Source organism: Microtus pennsylvanicus, chromosome 14, assembly GCF_037038515.1.
Source record: "Microtus pennsylvanicus isolate mMicPen1 chromosome 14, mMicPen1.hap1, whole genome shotgun sequence".
NCBI lineage: Eukaryota > Metazoa > Chordata > Mammalia > Rodentia > Cricetidae > Microtus > Microtus pennsylvanicus.
The window spans coordinates 30,518,529-30,536,989 of NC_134592.1; the positions used below are offsets into that span (position 1 = coordinate 30,518,529).

General features: G+C 46.0%; 2 protein-coding genes across 3 annotated transcripts in view; one reads left to right on the top strand and one right to left on the bottom strand.

Moving 5' to 3' along the window:
* Nek9 (NIMA related kinase 9) overlaps positions 1–7,889 on the top strand; it is a 38,460-nt gene extending 30,571 nt beyond the window's left edge. The window contains exons 20-22 of the mRNA XM_075948536.1: positions 1,875–2,036; positions 3,814–4,020; positions 5,430–7,889. Of these exons, the coding sequence (XP_075804651.1) occupies positions 1,875–2,036; positions 3,814–4,020; positions 5,430–5,552 (492 nt within the window). The 3' untranslated portion in view covers positions 5,553–7,889. The remainder of the gene's footprint in view (positions 1–1,874; positions 2,037–3,813; positions 4,021–5,429) is intronic.
* Positions 7,890–10,899: 3,010 nt separating this feature from the next.
* Zc2hc1c (zinc finger C2HC-type containing 1C) lies at positions 10,900–18,355 on the bottom strand. 2 transcript variants are annotated; one of them, XM_075948538.1, is made up of 4 exons: positions 18,227–18,355; positions 16,953–17,433; positions 16,092–16,835; positions 10,900–11,293 (listed from the first exon to the last, which is right to left on the bottom strand). In XM_075948538.1, exons 2-4 carry the CDS (start codon positions 17,412–17,414, stop codon positions 11,030–11,032), a joined length of 1,470 nt encoding a protein of 489 aa, XP_075804653.1. In that variant the 5' UTR covers positions 17,415–17,433; positions 18,227–18,355; the 3' UTR covers positions 10,900–11,029. The 2 variants fall into 2 exon arrangements, with proteins under 2 accessions (XP_075804653.1, XP_075804652.1); XM_075948537.1 differs by having other exon boundaries at positions 16,092–17,433.
* Between the last annotated feature and the right edge of the window lie 106 nt (positions 18,356–18,461).

The window sequence follows — 18,461 nt, forward strand, 5'->3', positions numbered from 1 at the left end:
GGTCCCCCTAGGGCCTATGAGCTATCTAATGCCACATTTTTGGTCCCAGTAACAGTGCCAGGTATGGCATTGAACTTGTGGTGCGGGCCTTAAATTCAGTCAGAAAGTTGTTGGTTACTCCAGTGATATCCATGGTGCTGAGCATGTCTTGCCTGGCCAGTTGTTAGTCACAGGTGGTTCCCTTTCCTCTGCTGGTGTACATAGTAACTTTCAGCAATTTGGAAAGCTCACTGGTAGGGATAAGACTTTCAGGGGAGTGCCAGCTTGGCTTCTCTATGTTCTAGGACTCAACTATGTGATGTCTTCAGCGGTAAAGTCTTTTTTAAATACAAGGACTCACTTGTATCCCCCCGGCTGTCCTAGAACTCACTATGTTGATGAGGCTGGCTTTGAGCTCACAGAACGACCTGCCTCTGCCTCCCAAGTGAGCAATGCGGTCTTACTCTTAAGTTCTAGAGGGTAACCAGGAACACTGGCCATAGCCTGTAATGTGGGGCTGTATGGACCCTCACTTGCCAACAATTCAGAAGAGGTAACCCATTTCTAGCACTGGACCTTTTGTTTGTTAGCCTGTGGTATCTAGTAGGGGCATCATTGCCCCATTCTAGGGTAACTCTATACAGGGAGGTATAACAAAAGTCATTAGGTAACTTACTATTGTATGTGCTTCCTAAGTATACACATAGATAAAACAAGTTTAAATGGTGTTGGAGTGTACCTGTGTAAAAATTAAGCTCATGGATTATATACTGTTTGTAGAAGTGAACTATTGGGCAGATGAAGTGCCTTACAATAGAAATAAAGTTTATTAAAGATAAGATACAGACAGTAAACATGTAAACTATTGTCAGGCAATATTGGTGCACGCCTTTAATCCTAGCACTCAGGAGACAGAGGGAGGCGGATCTCTGTGAGTTCGAGACCAGCCTGGTCTACAGAGCAAGTTCCAGGACAGGCTCCAAAACTACAGAGAAACTCTGTCTCAAAAAACAAAAGAAAAGAAAACTATTTTATATTAAAAGATGGAATTTCTATCAATAAGGCCTTATTCTTTCAGAAAATAGATTGCACAAAAGCAGGTGGATGAGACTAGACTATCTAGTGACCACTGTACTGGTGGGGTTATTTCTCAGTGATGAAATTGAAATTGCTGACTTTTTGGTGTCCTTAACACACCTCTTGCTTTAGTCTCCTTGCCTCAGTCACTAGTATGTGCAGCATGGCCAGCAAACATTTACAGTTTTTCCTGACTGGCCTGGAACTCTTTATGTAGACTAGTCTGGACCCAAACTCACAGCCTCTGCTGGTATTAAAGGCATGCACCACCACGCATGGTGGAATTTTTAGTCTTGTACGAAGGGGTAGTAGGGCTTAGCTGGTCAGCTGAGGGTAGACAGCAAAGGTAGCAGCACACCTCCAGCCTCAGCCTCCTGACCCACTAAACAGTGTGTGGAGAATTGTGTTGGGGAAATGAGTCAGCTACAACTGCTCTTGAACTTGAGTCTGAATTTTTATCACTGAAGAAAGGGTAAGCCGGGCGGTGGTGGCGCACGCCTTTAATCCCAGCACTCGGGAGGCAGAGGCAGGTGGATCTCTGTGAGTTCGAGACCAGCCTGGTCTACAAGAGCTAGTTCCAGGACAGGCTCCAAAACCACAGAGAAACACTGTCTCGAAAAACCAAAAAAAAAAAAAAAAAAAAAAAGAAAGGGTAGCAGTTTGTTTGCAGGTTAGACAATATATGTCATTAGCCACCACTATTCTGTCCCACTAGAGGGCGCTGATGTCACAACAGAATGAAAGAAAAAGCTACAGGGGACTTGGGAGACTGTAGACTGCTGCAAACACACTGATGAGATTCTTTTTTGCGGACCTAGGAGCTGGAAAACGCAGAGTTCATCCCCATGCCTGACAGCCCAACTCCCCTAAGTAGAGCATTTTCAGAGTCTGAGAAGGACACCCTGCCCTATGAAGAGCTACAAGGACTCAAAGTCGCATCTGAAGTTCCTCCAGAACACCAGCCCCCAATAGGAGCCTGGGTAACTGAGTTTTCTGTCTTTAACCTCAACTAGGTAGATGGTGATTGTGAGTTCTTAGGTTCTTCTGCCTTCACCATGTCTTCTAGTTCATTTGGCCACACCACACTGTCTCTTTGGAAGTTCTAAGAGCCACTCTACCTGTTAGCACCAGAGGATTATTTCCCCTCTTCCTCAGTACAAAACTGAAACAGTTCAAATTAGTCTTTTGTTGTAACGGTTTCTTTGTTTCTTTGTGAAACAAATTCTGTAGCCCAGCCAAAGATGGAGGATGACCTTGAACTTCTCTGCTACTCCTGCCACCACCTCCTAGATGATATTACAGCATGTGCCACACACCCAGTTAGGCAGTACTGAGTATGCTACCAGGGCTTGTGCATGCTAAGCAAGTACTCCACGAACAGCCACAATCCTAGCCTCCAGACTCAGTTCTCATGGCACCATGAGAGCGAGTTGAGCCAAATATTAGAAGTAATGCCAGGGCCTGGCATGGTGGCACACACCTTTAATCTCAGCACTCAGGAGGCAGAGGCAGGTAGAGCTCTGTGAGTTTGAGGCCAGCCTGGTCTACAGAGTGAGTTTTAGGACAGCCATAGGTTTTATAGAGAAACCCTGTCTTAAAAAAAAGGAAGAAAGAAATAATGCCTGTAGTGTACTGAAGGAGCAGCGCATATACATCCAGCCTGTGTAGAATGCATTGTGGTAACTCAGCAGCTCTAAAGCGGGGCTGTCAGGCTTGAGAAGCCGCATAGTTATCACTTGACTTTGTGAGTTGGATAGTGTGATTGGTGTGTGTGTGTGTAGTTTATAGCACAAATGTAATCACAGGTACAGGGTGAGTATCTTTTATCCAAGTGCTTGGGACCCAGAAGGTTTCTAAATCTCATATTTTGCTGGATTTTGGAATTTTTGCATATACATAATGAAATATCTTAGGCTATCTAGGACCCGAGGCTAAACATAAATTCCTTTTTTGGAGACAGGGTGTGTAGCCCTGGCTGTCCTGGAACTCACTCTGTAAACCAGGCTGGCCTCAAACTCACAGAGATCTGCCTGCCTCTGCCTCTCTAGTGCTGGGATTAAAGGTGTGCACCACCAACTGTCCAGCTTGATTTTTTTTAATTGATTTGTTTGATTTTTTTTTTTTTTTGAGGCAGGGTTTCTCTGCAGCCCTGGCTGTCCTGGAACTCACTCTGTAGACCAGACTGGCTTTAAACTCAGAGATCCACCTGCCTCCAAGTGCTGGGATTTTGACTCTGACCTACTAAAAAGTATATAAGGAAGAAAAATCAGGCTAGAATATTAATTGAAAGCCTTCCCAGGAGAGAGGTGACAAACCTTTAAAACTTGAAGGTGAACTTTCCCCTTGCTGTGTGGGCCTTCTTAAATTGTGCTGTCTGTTTCCTTTAGCGAACTCTCCTCAGATCTCGTCTACAGTGGCACCAGCTACATTTTGTAAACCATGTCCTGTGATCAGAACTTGTTCCAAATAAATTCATGCTTTTTTCCTCACCGCAGCATTTTTAAAAAGAGCATATAAAAACATAAAGATTTTTTTGCAAACTCCTTCCAAATAGATGATTCTTACTCTAGACTAATGAGGCCTAAGCACCGAGAATTCCCTTGTCCTATTAGTACCGAGTGCAGTTGAAGTCCCGGCATTTCTGTTTCACTGGCACCTGTTCTCATGTGCATTTGTCTTGCTGTGTTGGTTGAAGTGAAAGCTGTCTGCACAGGACCATGGCAGATCCTCCTGCATTCTCTCTCTCCTTGTTCGCAGCCGCCCCGACTGAATCCTGCAGTCCTGTGTGCTGGGAAAGCATTGGCCTCGCCCGCCTGTGCGTGCAGCGCTCTGCAGGCGGAGGTCGAGAGGCTGCAGGCTCTGGTGTTAAAGTGTCTGGATGAACAACAGAAGCTACAACAAGAAAACCTCCAGATTTTTACCCAGCTACAAAAGCTGAACAAGAGATTGGAAGGAGGCCAGCAGGTGAGAGCATTATTGGAGAGTAATCGAATTTCTCAGTCTGCTTTGAAAGTTCACAAACTGTAAGGTACTGAGTCAACTTCGCCCTTTGTGATTCGCTGTCTCTTAATGATGTGACTCTTGGGCTTGATTCCAGGAGCCGTGGACCTACCTGGTTCAGATATCTGGATTTTATCTTTTTTTTTTTTTTTTGGTTTTTCGAGACAGGGTTTCTCTGTGGCTTTGGAGCCTGTCCTGGAACTAGCTCTGTAGACCAGGCTGGTCTCGAACTCACAGAGATCCACCTGCCTCTGCCTCCCAAGTGCTGGGATTAAAGGCGTGCGCCACCATCGCCCGGCTTGGATTTTATCATTTTTAACACCTAACGTAGTTTTCTATTACTAGTTGTTTGTTTTTTCTTTTACTTTTATTATGAAAATGTCTAAATATTATAATGAATACCCCTATGCCTACCATATAGGTTCAGTAATTATTAAAATGTCATTCTATTTGGTGTTTATGTGTATTAATAATTACTTTAACCATTTTGTTTGTGTATTATTTTGTGCAACAGTGGAGATTGAACCCAGTGTCTTGCACATACACAATAGGCAAATGATCTACCACTGAGCTATGTCCCTAGCCTTGCTGATTAAAGGAGATTCTAAAAATGATGTAGGACTGGGGAAATGGCTCAGCTAAGTAAAGTACTTGTCATATAGACCTGACAATCTCCCAAGCAAGGGTTGTCCTCTTCCTGCAGAGAGTGGCATGGGCACACTCATGCTCTTTTCTGAAAACTAAGTAAGAATTATGGCTTTATTGAGTTCAGTTAAATAGTTGGGGAAAACGTTTTGCATTTTCCTGGTATGAGTGAGGAAGAATCCTTCCTTGGCTTTGTCTTATGTGAGTCTGGACTCGTAACTTTGTCAACAACCTGCTCTATGTAAGTTGTTTAGAAGATGGAGGGAAACAGTGTCTATGAAACACTTCAGAAGGTAATGTCCATTCCTGAGATAAGATTGGCATGGTAGCAGGCACAGGACTGATGGTGGTGATGGGGGGAGAGGGTTGTTTTTTGTTTTTGTTTTTTGAGACAGGATCTCACTATATAGCCCTGGCTGGTCTGAAACTCATTATATAGACCCAGGGTGACTTCAAACTCATGGAGACAGATCTTCCTGCTTCTGCCTCCTGAGTGCTGGGATTAGAGGTGTGCACTACGACCCCCAGCCATTTTATTTTCATACTAATACCCCAACCCCATGGGCCTAGGCAAAACAGAAGTAGTTACGCTACCTGCATAAATGTAAAGATGGAGACTGTTTCCAAGGCAGTGCCACCAGAGCCTCCACAACTGGCAGCCACTCCTGAAGTACTGTGGCCAGTGCTAACTCATTCACTGCTAATGTGAAACTGCTTTGTCTGGACAGGTGGGGTTGCATTCCAAAGGAACTCAGACAGCAAAGGAAGAAATGGAAGTGGATCCGAAGCCTGACTTAGATTCGGATTCCTGGTGCCTCCTTGGAACAGACTCTTGTCGACCCAGCCTCTAGTCTCCTGAACCCACATAGCCCTCAGGAAACTGGGACCCAAAGAACTTCACCGCACACTTACCGAGTGCAGAGAGCAGCTTTCCTGGCTTTGTTCACTTGCAGACACGGAGCGCAGGGCAGAGGGAGGCTCTAAAGCACTTTCCTTGTGCATTTGGAGAGTGGCATTGCCTTTTAGATAGGATCTAGGAGTGATATTATTGTTTCGGAGAATGGAAGGGTCCTGTGGCCCTGGCTTTGTCATCAGTGACTGCCATAGCAACAGCAGCTCTGTACCTCATCTTTTAATCCCACCTTTGAAGAAGAGACACAGTACTCACCTTGTTTGCGCTGGTAGCACCTCATATCCCATTTATCATTTTCATCATAAATTGGAAGTTGCCTTCGGATTTTAACATCAGGCATCGCACCTCTGGGTGAAGGAAGGGAAAATGTAAAATCGGAGTGGGCTGTGGCCAGGTCTGGCCTGCCCAGGGTCCTCCCGAGAGTGGTAAAGTATCCATGTCTTCTCAGAAGCCTGGAGTCCAGGAAAATTTCTTGGCAGAGTCAGTCTAGAGCTTGTGTTCAGGACGTTGTTGCTTCATGCAGCCGACTGCTTTATGGGGAAGCTTAGATTGTGTTCCCTGTGGAGGCTCCTTGAAACATCAGTGAGAAGCAGAGAAAGGGCAGGTCCCTCGTCACACAGCCAAACTTTCAGGCTACGGTTAGTACAAGGTGGGATTTCCCAGCTCTGAAGGATTCCTCCCAGAGAGGAGATGTCTAAGAGAATAACACCAGTGGGTAATAGATGGAGCTGTAAAGATCAGCAGGAGGGACGGTAACACTTCCCTCAGTGCCTTGCCTCAGTGGCACTAAAGTCTTCTGCCCCTGTGAAGGCTTCTTTGTACTTCTAGTGTCGTGACCTTTAGGGGTCTGACTGGGATAAGTAGCCCCAGGCACCCTCTTTCTATGTCTAGTCAGTATTTTTCCTCTTTGGTGTGTTTTGAAGACATATCATACCCAGTAAGTCAGTATCATCTTTCATACTTGAGTGGCCCAAAGCCAGCACCAAATCCTTGGGGTCCCAAAACTTGACAGGTAGAACCTGCCAAGTGAGAGGAAACTGGCTGCAAGCTCACTTCTGCTGTGTTCTTATTGAGAGCTACCTTTTCCAAAAACAGGATTGTGTCCTAGAAGAGCCAACCTTCTAGGCAAGCATCTGATGGTTTCCCTTAAATGTGAGCCTTGTGCTTCCACCAAGTCTAATGAATTGCTTGTGTTTGGGGCCACAGCAGCTGCTTTGATAAGTACCACATCCTCCATGCTACATACAGCTAAACTAATATTGTTTCCTTTAACCAAAGCAAAAAAAGAAAAGTTTGCTATCTATTTTAATATTGCAGGAGGACCTACCTGTGCAGAAGAAATTTTTGCCATTTCCCTAAACCAGAGGTATAAAGGCTGGTGCTGGGAGGAAGCCCCATCTCTGGGGGATGGGCAACTCTGTCTGATGGGATCATTGATGTCCCATTGTTTTCTCAATTCTGAGAAGCCTAGTACAATAGTACTGATGTAATCACTGAAGCCTTTTCCCAGAATAAGGGAAGGCCCAATCCTGACATAAGGTCACAAGTTCTAGGGGTCTGGCCGTTGGCTGTAATCCCTGTCAGAGAGTTTTGGTTCATCATGTCAATGCAACTTTGGTTTTCTTCAGGACTGGCTGGCCTTTCAAGGTCCTGTATCCTTACGCTTACCATCTCAGCAGGCCTGAGAGGCGGGGCTTAAGTCTTCTTTCTGAGCATTGCTTTTGCTTGGGAACTGAGGGCCGTGGGCATGTCGCTGACTGTGGGGTGAGAGTGAGTGTTGAGGTGGGCAGGAGCCCTGGAGAGTCATTCTCTAGCAGAGCATGGCGGTGTTTTCTCTAGTGTGTTCCCATGGGAAGTCTAGGTTTGCCATTAATCCAGCTGAGAAGCTCAGTTCTGTGCCTTAGAGATAATTTGCACTTTTCAGAATTGTGCCTAGGACAGCCGTGAGATTGTTTCTTCCACCAAACAGCTATGCAAGAAGAACAGTGAGACGTGGCAGCCATGCACTGAGTTGAGCAAAATACAAGACAGCAGAAAAGTATTCAAATGGTTTCCTGTAGCTAAATCTTGGTGAATTGCCCTGCTTGTCCTCTATGCAGTGATAGGTGTTTGGAGCTTTCCAGTAGCGTTGCTTTGAGTTACAGTATAGCCTGCGTTAATCCTCTGTGCCAACACTTTGCTGAAAAGCCAGCTTATTGTTAGCCAGATGCTGGAAAGGGTGAGGGTGGAGTGGTGTGGCATTTCTGTTTAAATAAACATTTAAACTCTCAGCTGACGCTGTGCTTCAGTAAACCTGTGCACCACCTCAGTCACTGGAGACAAAACACCCAAGGTTCTAGGCCATGGGAAATCTCTGATTCTGTGAGTCTACTATAAATAAATAGTAGTAATGAAAAAATGGTCTTCTAACAGAAACAATGCGAGACATTACACAGAAACAACCTTGGCTGTTTTCCAATCTCATTCTTGCCAGAAAAATCATTTGTACTGCAATAGGTTTTTTTTCCTAACAAAGTTTGTAAAAATTCAGAAAGCCCAGAAGGGGAAAAGGAGACATTAAAAGAAGGGTCCTGGGCTAGCAGGGTAGCTCAGCAGGTCAAAGTGGCTTGCTGGGCAGGCCTGGTGACCTGAGTTCATCCTGCTGAATCACAGCACTGCCTCTGACCTCACACACTGGCGTGTGTGTGCCTGCAGTTGTACACACCATGTGTGCACAGTGATAAGAGGCATCAGGTTTCTTTTACACACCTCCTTGGTCCTGATGAGAGACCGTTCCAAGTGATCCTGCCAGTTTGTTGCTAAGACTTCCTCAAGACAGCTGAGTTGTATTTGGTATCCTTGGCGTAACAGCTGCTCCTTTTCTTGGCTGAGCGCTGCACTGCAGCTTAAAACAAAAGGCTCCTAACGCTCAAATTTCATTTGGTTTGTTATCTGTTCAGAAACATTCATGATAGGAAGAGCAGCCCAGAGGAAAACATGTATTTTACAGAAAGTCCTTCACATGAGGTCCCCAGGCCTCAAAGGAAGTATCAGTCATGATAGCAGGAGGTGTGGTGGGCTGTAGTCAAGACTGAGATTCCCTACAAGGCCAGAAGTCATTTATTGTCGCAGTGATTAACTGCCGACATAAATGTGCTGATCACTAAACCTCACAGGTCATGGGCCTCGGGGAGGAAAATCTGTGTCACAGCTTTGCTTGCCAGTCTGTGTAGTCGTGAAGGGCAATCCAATGTTGACAAGCTTTGTGAACTAGGAAAGCTCAGCATGTCTGTACACACTTCTAAATAAAAAGAGCTACCTTGTGCATTTCACCACGAGAATTTCCCATAGCTTTTTGAACTTTAAAATGTATGATGTTTATGACATGTGCTTAAAGTAACAACATACGGACTTGACAAGCAGCATCTATGTGACCTCTACTGAGGAAGAGACTCGAGGTTGTAAAACAGCTCTGACCTCCCCAGAGCAAGCTGAATTCAAAAGACTGGCAAAAGCTGAGGTCAAAGGGAACACAAAGACAAGGGCTCTTGTTTTCTTTCTTTGGCAACTCAAGAATGAATAACTGCTTGTGTCTATAGTAAGACCTACACACAGTTGTTTCCCCTTGAGGGCTCTAAACTTTGACCCTAATAACATTGTGGGATCCCAAATCCATATGTCTAAGAGGCCCAGCAGATGAAGGAAGAGAATCTGGCTTTACTTGCTATCATTCCCAACTGAAGGAGTGGCAGATTGTGAACCCCTTCCAGTGTGTCCTGTGTAGGTTACGGCTCCGTGTTTCTACAGCCTCCAGTGTGTCAAGACATGCTCCTATACCAAGTTTTTAAAAGATATATTTTTTGAATGCTTCATGACAAAGTATCTGGGGCCGGGCAAGGTGATGCACGCCTTTAATCCCTGCACTTGGGAGGCAGAGGCAGGCGGATCTCCATGAGTCCTCCATGTAGCCTGGTCTACAGAGCTAGTTCCAGGACAGCTAGGGCTACACAGAGAAACCTTGTCTCGAAAAAACAAAATCATATGAACAATAAAGCATCTGGGGTGGGGTGGGGGCGGGGCGGGGCGGGGCTGGAGAGATGGTTCTGAGGTTAAGAACCTTTAGTCCCAGCACTCAGGAGGCAGAGGTGGTGGATCTCTGTCAGTTCAAGGCCAGTCTGGTCTTTAGGGTGAGTTTCAGGATCACCAAGCTACACAAGAAACCCTGTGTCAAAACAAAGAAACAAAGAACCTGGGTTCCTAGCACATACATGGTGGCTCACAACCATCTGTAACTCCAGATCCAGGGGATCCAACACTTCTGACTTCTGCAGGTACCGGTGTGCAGTCAAAACACTCATAAGATAATCTTTAAAAATTGTGAACATCCATGGGGATACAACATTGTGACTTCTTTAGCCATGGCTGCTTATCTGTTCCCTTTAACCTGATGGAAGGAACTGTGTACTCCTCAATAAACTTGCCAGGGTTGGGGGCATGTCAGGCTAAATATCCAGCATTTGTAAGAGCTTCAGCCCTAGTTGAAGGTCTAACTTGAAGTGAGCAGTGTTCTCACTGTTAAGAAGACCTGATCCCTTTCAGTGTTTAAAATAGAAGTCTGACTACGCTCCGATCACAGGGCCATGAAAATGAACATTGTCTATGCTTGCTTAGACTGGCTCTGCTGTCTCAAGGTACCCAGACAGTATTGTTTGAAAGCGTCCTAGGGGCTTCTTTCTTTAACATATGAGATGCGTTTAAAAAGAACAAGAACAGAGAAGTAAAATTGTTTTCTATTCATCCCTACCCTGTAAAGTGCAAAAAGATGTTTCATTATACAGCACACCACGGGGAAGGTTAAGGATACACTGGTTCCCTAATGTTACATACTTTTGTTGGCTAGCAGCCAGAACCATGGGCCATGGAGGCCAAGGATAGATTTCCATCAATAATGCCTGACGGCACAAACTTCTATCTTTTATAAGAGTTACCATCTGTATGGCAATGACCCTCTGACCTCACTCCTCTTTATTATCCCTACTTTAAAAGCAAGAAGGGCTAACAAACCCTGGACACGTGCCATGGTCAGAAAACAAAACTGAATGCAGGCACTTCAGCACAAACCATGGTCGGGCTCAGGAGAAGAGCGCTTTAATGCGGCCTCACTACCCAGTGTCCTCTCTCTCACACACACCCGCCCCAGTCCTGCAGGCAAGAACATAAACACACAGCCAGGGTTATGATCCAGTGAGAAGCTGAGCTTCCACCGCCTCCTGCCAGGTAGCGGGCTCTCCTCCGGGGTGGTTTGGCTCAGCGGGTGGAGCCTGAGTTCTGCAAAGGTTCCACTTCTCCCTGCTTCCTGCCACTCATGCTCTGGTTTACTGCTGAAGGGAAGCTCAGCCTCCTCAACTAAGCAAGGCGGGTTCTGCCATTGTCTGCTCAGCTGTCGTGCCTCCTCGGGGGTGGGGGGCGGTTCTTGATGGTCTTACACTTGGGTATGTGGCGTTCAGCCACCTTGGGAGCAAAGTGGCGGCTGCAGTGGGGACACTGGACATAGTCTGGGTTTTCCGCAGGCAGGATGGGGGGCAAGTCTGAGGGATTCCCACCTCTGGCAATGACCTGCTGGACCTGCCGAGCATGACGGAGGGTGCGGATAAAAGACTCGTGCTTCTGTCTCCAGGTGCTCTTCCGGGGAGGCTCAGTCTGTAACGGGAAAGGAACAGTGAGCCTCCAGCTGCCTTGGATCTCTCCTCTCTCGGGCTCCCTGACAGCAATAAGGGTGTGAAAAGGTCCTCAACATCAAAGAACCACCAAGGAGGAAGAGTGATGACTGACCTGCCAGCACTGAGGCCCAGCCCAAGAGCCTCCAAGGAGTGGTCCTACCTGCAGGCCAGGCATCTTTCTGCCAGGTCCCCTGAGGGAGCTGGCTCAGGTAGAAAGTAGGAAGGTGTGGGGAAGAAAACAAGCTGAACTCAGAACTCCTCTCCTACCCTGTGTACCCATGCGCCCAGCACCCCTGCTATCCTCCCGGGAGAAGAGAGACTTGTTCTCTGGAAAAACTGAATTAGATAGGTTTTAAAGATTTATTTGCTTGTTTTTTTATTTTATTTGCATTGGTGTTTTGCCTGCATGAGAGCATTAGATCCCCTGGAACTGGAGTTATAGACAGTTGTGAGTTGTCATGTCGGTAATGGGACTTGAACCTGGGTCCTTTGGAAGAGCAATTGGTGTTCTTAACCACTGAGCCATCTTTCCAGCCCTTAAAGATTTTTTTTAAAATCTCCGATTTGTGTCTTTCTCTGTGTGTGTACCATATGTGTATAAATGCCCATGAATGAAGGTCTGGAGAGGGTGTTAGATCTCTTGGAGTTACAGGTGGTTGTGAGCCACCACCAGACGTGGGGGTTGGAAAGTGAACTCAGGTCCTCTGGAAAAGCAGTAAGCATCGTTAACTGCTGAGACAGCTCTCCAACTCCTAGATAGGTTTCAGTGCAGAAAATCCAGCCAGGATAAGGAACAGGGTTCCTTTCAGCGCTGGTGGTGGGGAAGCCTAAGCAAGAGCACCCAGCAGCCACGGAACTGTCAAACTGCTTTAAGAGCAGCTCCCAGAGCACCAGTAACTAGCATCCTCTTGGGAGGACAGTAGTTCTACGGATCCACCCAGTAGCCAGAAATGAACCTTCCAACACTGGCTTTGGGGGTCACCATTACAGGGCTCACTGATAACTATGAGGTCCTTTAGTGAATAAATCCACTAAGCTTAAATGAACAGCAGGATGAGCACACTTTTAATCCCAGCACTCAGGAGGCAGAGACAGGAGGATCTCTGTGAACTCAAAGTCACCAGTACCAAATGATGAGACGCTGTCTCAAATGAAAATCAAAAACAAAACCACCAAATGAACAGGCAAGGATGGTGAGGTCCTTGATGAGTGTTTAACTAAAGAGAAAAGGTCTGCAAAGCACAAGAACAAAAACTCGGGAAACTGAAACACACACACAAACGCACACACACAGAAATATCTTCACAGGAAAATATGGTATCAATGAAGTATTGAAAGATATTGTGTCCAGAGTATAGAGATAGCTCAGCAGTTAACAGCACTGACTGTTCTTGCAGAGGACCCAGGTTTGATTCCCAGGTCCCACGTGAATCCCATGCCTTCTTTGGCCTCCTTTGGCAATGCATACACATGGTGCAGCCATATGCACAAGCAAAACATCCATATATATAAAACAAAATAAATATTTTTAAAAGATTTTGTCCATAAAGGGAGTGTATTATGAAATATAAACAACCAGAGAAATAAAATAACAATAACTATAAATTAAAAGCCTGATAGTCAAAACTCAGATAGAAGCATGACAAAATAATAAAGAAAAACACTCAGAACGGAAAAAAGAGAAAGCAGATGGTCAGTAGATATGATCAGAAAATCAGTTCAGAAAGTTTGACATGTGAGCAAACTTGTTCCAATAAGGACAGAAAGTACGAGAGGAAGCTATTAAATAATATAATTAGTACTTGTAGACTCAAAGATCACAAGTCTTGAAACTGAAATGACTTATCAAAGCTCTGAAGCAAACACTATAAAATCTTAAAATTTTAAAGAAAACCCTGTTGGCTTTGGAAAATGAAACAAAATAGGTTTCAGAAAATGAAGCAGGAATCAAAACATTAAGAGTTCTCAACAATAAACACTAGGTAATCAAAGCGACAAAGAAATACCGTCTTTAAAGTTCTGTAATAAAGTGAGGGATCATGAAATGTCTCTTTTCTATTCTTATAGCTTTTATTAAATTTGTTTTTTGACAAAAAAACAGAGTTCTAATAAAGGGCCAGGCATGGAGGCAGAGGCAGGCTGATCTCTGAGCTTCAGGCAAGCTAGGGTTACAGAGTGAGGCAATGTCTCCAAAACGAAGTTCTGATATACCCAGCCAAATCATCAAATAGGAAGCGTTTATGTAGATATTTTCTTTAAGTCCATGAATAAGAATATACCATCTATGCGTATCTCTTGGTAAATTTCAGCAAAACAATGAACAGGGAAACAAGAAAAAGACAGGACCAACACAGGAGAAGCAGAGGGAAGTTCCAAAGCCAAAGAATGGCCAGATCAGATAGAGCAGGAGGAGTTTCCAGAATGGGGTGGGGGCACCTCAAACTGATTTGTCGCAAAAAGGTATCTGGACACTTAGAAAAAGACAGTAACAAATTCCTAGCATCCAGAAGGTTAGTTAGGGAAGGTTTTAAGTACAGACTAATTGTAATTATAAGTACAGAGTGATTGAAGGAAAGCTAGTCAGTATTAACCCCAAGTCCACGTGGGCAGGAGCGGAATTTGCTCCGATATCAGTGAAGGAGATGATATAACGGTCGTGTAAAGTCCCACTGTTTTAAATCAGAACCACGGCCAACTAGAGTGGAAAGGGGAAATAGTGGAGAAGGCAAGGGGGAGAGGGATTGAGACAGAGCTTCGTCTGTGAGGACGAGCAGCCATCAGAGGACACGGAGGGTTGGCAAATCAAGAAAATAAGTGTATTATTTAGAATCCTGGAAACGCATGCCAGAAGACATATTACACAACTGAGACTCAAGAAGGAACCTGAAAAGGACGAAGTAAGAGTGCGTTATAGATCATTTAACACCACACGGTGTCTAAGATGTGTATACTTAACTATTCAAAATAAAGGTGGGCCCAGCAAGATGTCGCAGTGGGTGAGGGCGCCTGTCATCAAACCCAAAGACCTGAGTTTAATCCCCAAAACCCACGTGGGGGAAAAAGAGAACCAACTCCCACAGTCCTCTGATCTCAACAGGCATGCATGCACACTCACAAACACAAAATAAATATTAATTTTTTGTTTTGGCTTTTTGAGACATGATGGAGGAAGGTCATTGGTAATAAACAAACTGCCTTGGCCCATTTTGATAGGCCATCCCTTAGGTGGATGGTGTAGGCAGAACAGAATGCTGGGAGGAAGAGGAAGTGAGCTCAGACTCGATAGCTCTGCTCTCTGGGGCAGACGCCTCAGACAGACGCCAGGCTCCTCTCTCCCAGGCAGCTCCGACCCAGGATGGATGTAGGCTAGAATCTTCCCAGTAAGACCAGTGCTACACAGTTTATTAGAGATGGGTTGATCAGGAGAATTAGCCAGTAAGGGCTAGAGCTAAAGGGCCAAGCAGTGTTTAAAAGAATACAGTGTCCATGTAATTATTCCTAGCATGGGTTTTTGTTTTTTTGTTTGGTTTTTGGTTTTTTGTTGTTTTTTGTTGGGTTTTTTTTTTTTTTTGAGACAAGGTTTCTCTGTAGCTTTGGAGTCTGTCCTGGAACTAGCTTTTGTAGACTAGGCTGGCCTCAAACTCACAGAGACCTGCCTGCCTCTGCCTCCTGAGTGCTGGGATTAAAGGCGTGCGCCACCACCGCCAGGCTCTAATGTGGGGTTTTCCCAACCCTGTTCATCTTATTCTTTTAATATTTTTTTAAACTCATGACCCCACAGAAATCACAGACTGAATATGATTTTCTACAATAAACACTCTGGAGAAGCTTATTTTACAAACCAAATGACATACTCTCAAAGACTGGCTATGGGGTAATGGTCTCCAGGTGGGTCTAAATCAGCCCACAAAGTCCTGAGCCATATCAGTTAGATGTCGTGAATCCCTCCCTAACGGTTCCCACTCGGGTTTTTCTAAAGTGAGGGATGTTTTGGAGAGCTAGCTAGAAAAGAAAAAGAAAGAGTCCTCAAACAAGTACTTTATCCCTGTGGTGTTAATACCCTAACTGGAGAGGAGGATACAAACTTACATGTGTTTCTGGAATTTACTAAGAATACATCAAAACTGAGCTCACTTTTAAAGTAGGTACAGCTGAGCATGGTGACAAATGAGAGAAAGCAAGGAATTCTCATAAGTCAGAAAAATGTCATGTTCGTTTTAACTCAAATTGCAAGTTTTTAAAATTTTGTTTTTATGAGTTACTTTTTCCCTGCAGCAAATATGAATTCGTTTTTACAATAATCAAAAGGACATTATATTTTAAAATCTAGATTTTGGAGTCAATTCTAGCAAGATTTAAATCTAATAAGATCAAGAGCAGGGGCTATTGATCAGCAATAGACTGTTTATCTAGTATTACAGGTCCCTGAGGCTAACACTAAAAGATAAAAAATCTACTTAAACTGTCCAAGCTTTGTGTGTGTGTGTGTGTGTGTGTGTGTGTGTGTGTGTGTGTGTGTGTGTTGAGGGGGTAGGTCTGATGTATATGTGTTTAGATGTCTGAGCCTTGAATTTTGAATGGATACAATGATAGACAATAAGATTCTTACAGAATTGTGAGGCTTGTAGAGAAAGCTCTGATCACAGAGACTAGCAAAGGGAAGTTGTGATTCTCCCCTCCACTCTACACTGTCCCAGTTCCCAACGGGAACTAGCGAGGACGCAGCAGTCCATTACACGCACCCCCATACAAAGTCAAACCTAGGAGGCTCTTATTACCTTGGCGGCGGTGGCTGGCCCCTTCCAGTTCAAGTACTGCTCTAGCTCTGTGCCCTTAGCCCGGGCCCTGGAGGAGTCGAACACTTTCCTCTTGGACCCTTGCATCTTCCCACAGACGGTGGAGTGTCTCTGCAGCCTGAGAGAAAGAAACGAGCGTCCACAGTGGCTGCACTTGCTCAGCTCTGGCTCTTCTGTGGAGGAACCGGACCCCAAGGAGCTTGGTGATGCCGACGGGCTTGATGCCTGCAATGCGCTGCCCAGCTCTTCTGAAGGTTTCAGGAATTCGTCTGCAGGAGGCCCTGAGTCTCGGACTTTGTTGTTACTTGCCATCAGCCTCTCCCTTTTGAGCCTCTGGATTTCATAATCAGAGAACTGGAGTGGGCTAGAGGTTTTCTGAGACCATTCACAAGATTGATCCTCTCCCCTATCTCTACTGAATTCCTCGGAACTGAATTCCTCGGAACTGAACTCGGGAGATAAACTGGGTGTCTGTGTGGTGTTGCTGTTACGGTCCCTAACTCTCCCTGCAGATAGGGTCGTTCTTAGTAGCTCTCTGTCTTCATGCTCCTGGGCCCGTTTCTTTTCCTTCTGAATCCTTCGGAGACCCTCCTCTGTCTTCTTCAGCTTCTCTCTCAGGAGGCTCTCTTTTCTGCGGATTTCCATCTCTAGCGTCTCACCTGCCGCTTCTAGTCTTCGGATCTGTGTCCACTCGGTCCTATGGAGGTCCGCCATGACCTTCTCTGCCTGCACAGAGGCAAAAAGAGAAGAATTCAACCAGCTTCTCAAACCAAAGTTGCTGTCTGAAAGCTCGCTCGAGTTAGGGAGTCTTGGATAGGCATTCTGGTCCCCATCGGTGCCTACCTCACCTGTACTATGAGACTTCCGGTGGGCCATGGGTTTCAGTGGGTATGCCCGATCTACTCCAACTCGTTTCTTCCTAAAGGGAATGAAGTCTTGGTCATTTGCTTTGGGATACCGGGGTTGAGGGTTTGACAAGGAAAACGAGCCCTTTCCTTGGCCCTGGGGATTGCTTGCTGAGCTCTGCTGGCTGATCCTGGCACTCTGGGGACACGAGTGCCTCCGGGCTTTTGTGCACATGTTCCCTTTGGGGTGAGTGGAGACACCCTCCTCCGGCTCAGGCTCTGTATTGTTCCAAAACTTCTGCTGGAAATTGTTCCTCAAGTGTCCCATCGAGGACCGCTGGGAAGAGTCACCTTGTTCATAAGGGTCCCGCTTTGCTGAGTGGAGCCCTGGCGCTTCTGTTTTATTATGTGGGAACATAACGCCCACAGGCAGATGTGGAGCCAACTGGAGACCAGCCATTCAGGGCCTGGACCAAAGCCTAGGGGAAGATTTAAAACAGAGACGTGGGAAGAATTAGTCTGAGCCTCACTCCCCGCTGCTAGGCTGCTAGAGTAAACTGTTCGTACATTTGCCCTGCCCACATTCCCTTTAAACGTCGTGCGGAATCGGCCAGGACCTTCCTTCAGTAAGCATTTATTTAGTGAGTGACGATTATGTGCCAGACATTGTTAAGCCCCGAGGACCAAATCATGAACGGGACACAGGTGTTCTGCCGCTGGCTTTCCTCCACACCCGTGTCCGATCTGCCGTACACTATTGTGAAATGGGTGGAAAGAGCCTTAGATCAAAGGTCATCTGTGACCAAAACAAAACAAAACAAAATACCAAAACAAAAACCAGGCAACCTGCTCTTACTAGCCCCGGTTCTTGTAAACTGCAGAGTCTGCTCCGAGTCCGGCCCCACATTTTTACAGGGTGAGAACAGTGGCCTGGCGACGGGGCCTGGCACCGAGCTCTCCCTGGGCTTTCCCCCTGCTAGGAACTACAAAGAGCACCGGGCGCCCCGGCTTGAAGCAGGTGCTTGGCTGTCAAACCCTCATTCAAAGATGCTCTATGGCCCAAACCGCACCAGGTACCAGTGTATAGGAGCGCGGGGCGTGACTCCTCACCGCTCCAGTCCACTTTAGATCCGGAACTTGAAAGTTATGCTCTGTCCCAGAGGGTCAAATGGTAACCCTCGCTGGGATTCGGCCTCTAGAGACAAACTCTCACTCTCCGGTCCCTTGGGAGGTGGTGGTAACGATTCCGTGTCTCTCCTCCTTTTCGCATACCTGAGGCGCTTGGGGGCCACTCCTGCTGAGGGAAAAATCCCCAAGATCCACTTTTTCCACACCTTACTAAACCCAACTGCCGTTCGCGCAGGCGCTCTTACCCACCTCTGTTATTCCCGTTGCCTGGAGACCAGAGCGCCGCCTCTGGTTGCGACCTTCCAATCCCAGACCAGCGCAGGCGCAATCCACAAGCGGTCCGGCGCTGCCCCGAAGATGGGTTTGGGGTGGAGGAAGG

What these genes read in the sequence shown, in the direction of transcription:
- Zc2hc1c (XM_075948537.1), bottom strand. Translation starts at nt 17,414, where the DNA reads ATGGCTGGTCTCCAGTTGGCTCCACATCTGCCTGTGGGCGTTATGTTC. An exon ending in GGCCAGCCACCGCCGCCAAG is followed by an intron (nt 11,294 to 16,091) that starts GTAATAAGAGCC and finishes TTCCCGTTACAG; the next exon opens with ACTGAGCCTCCCCGGAAGAG.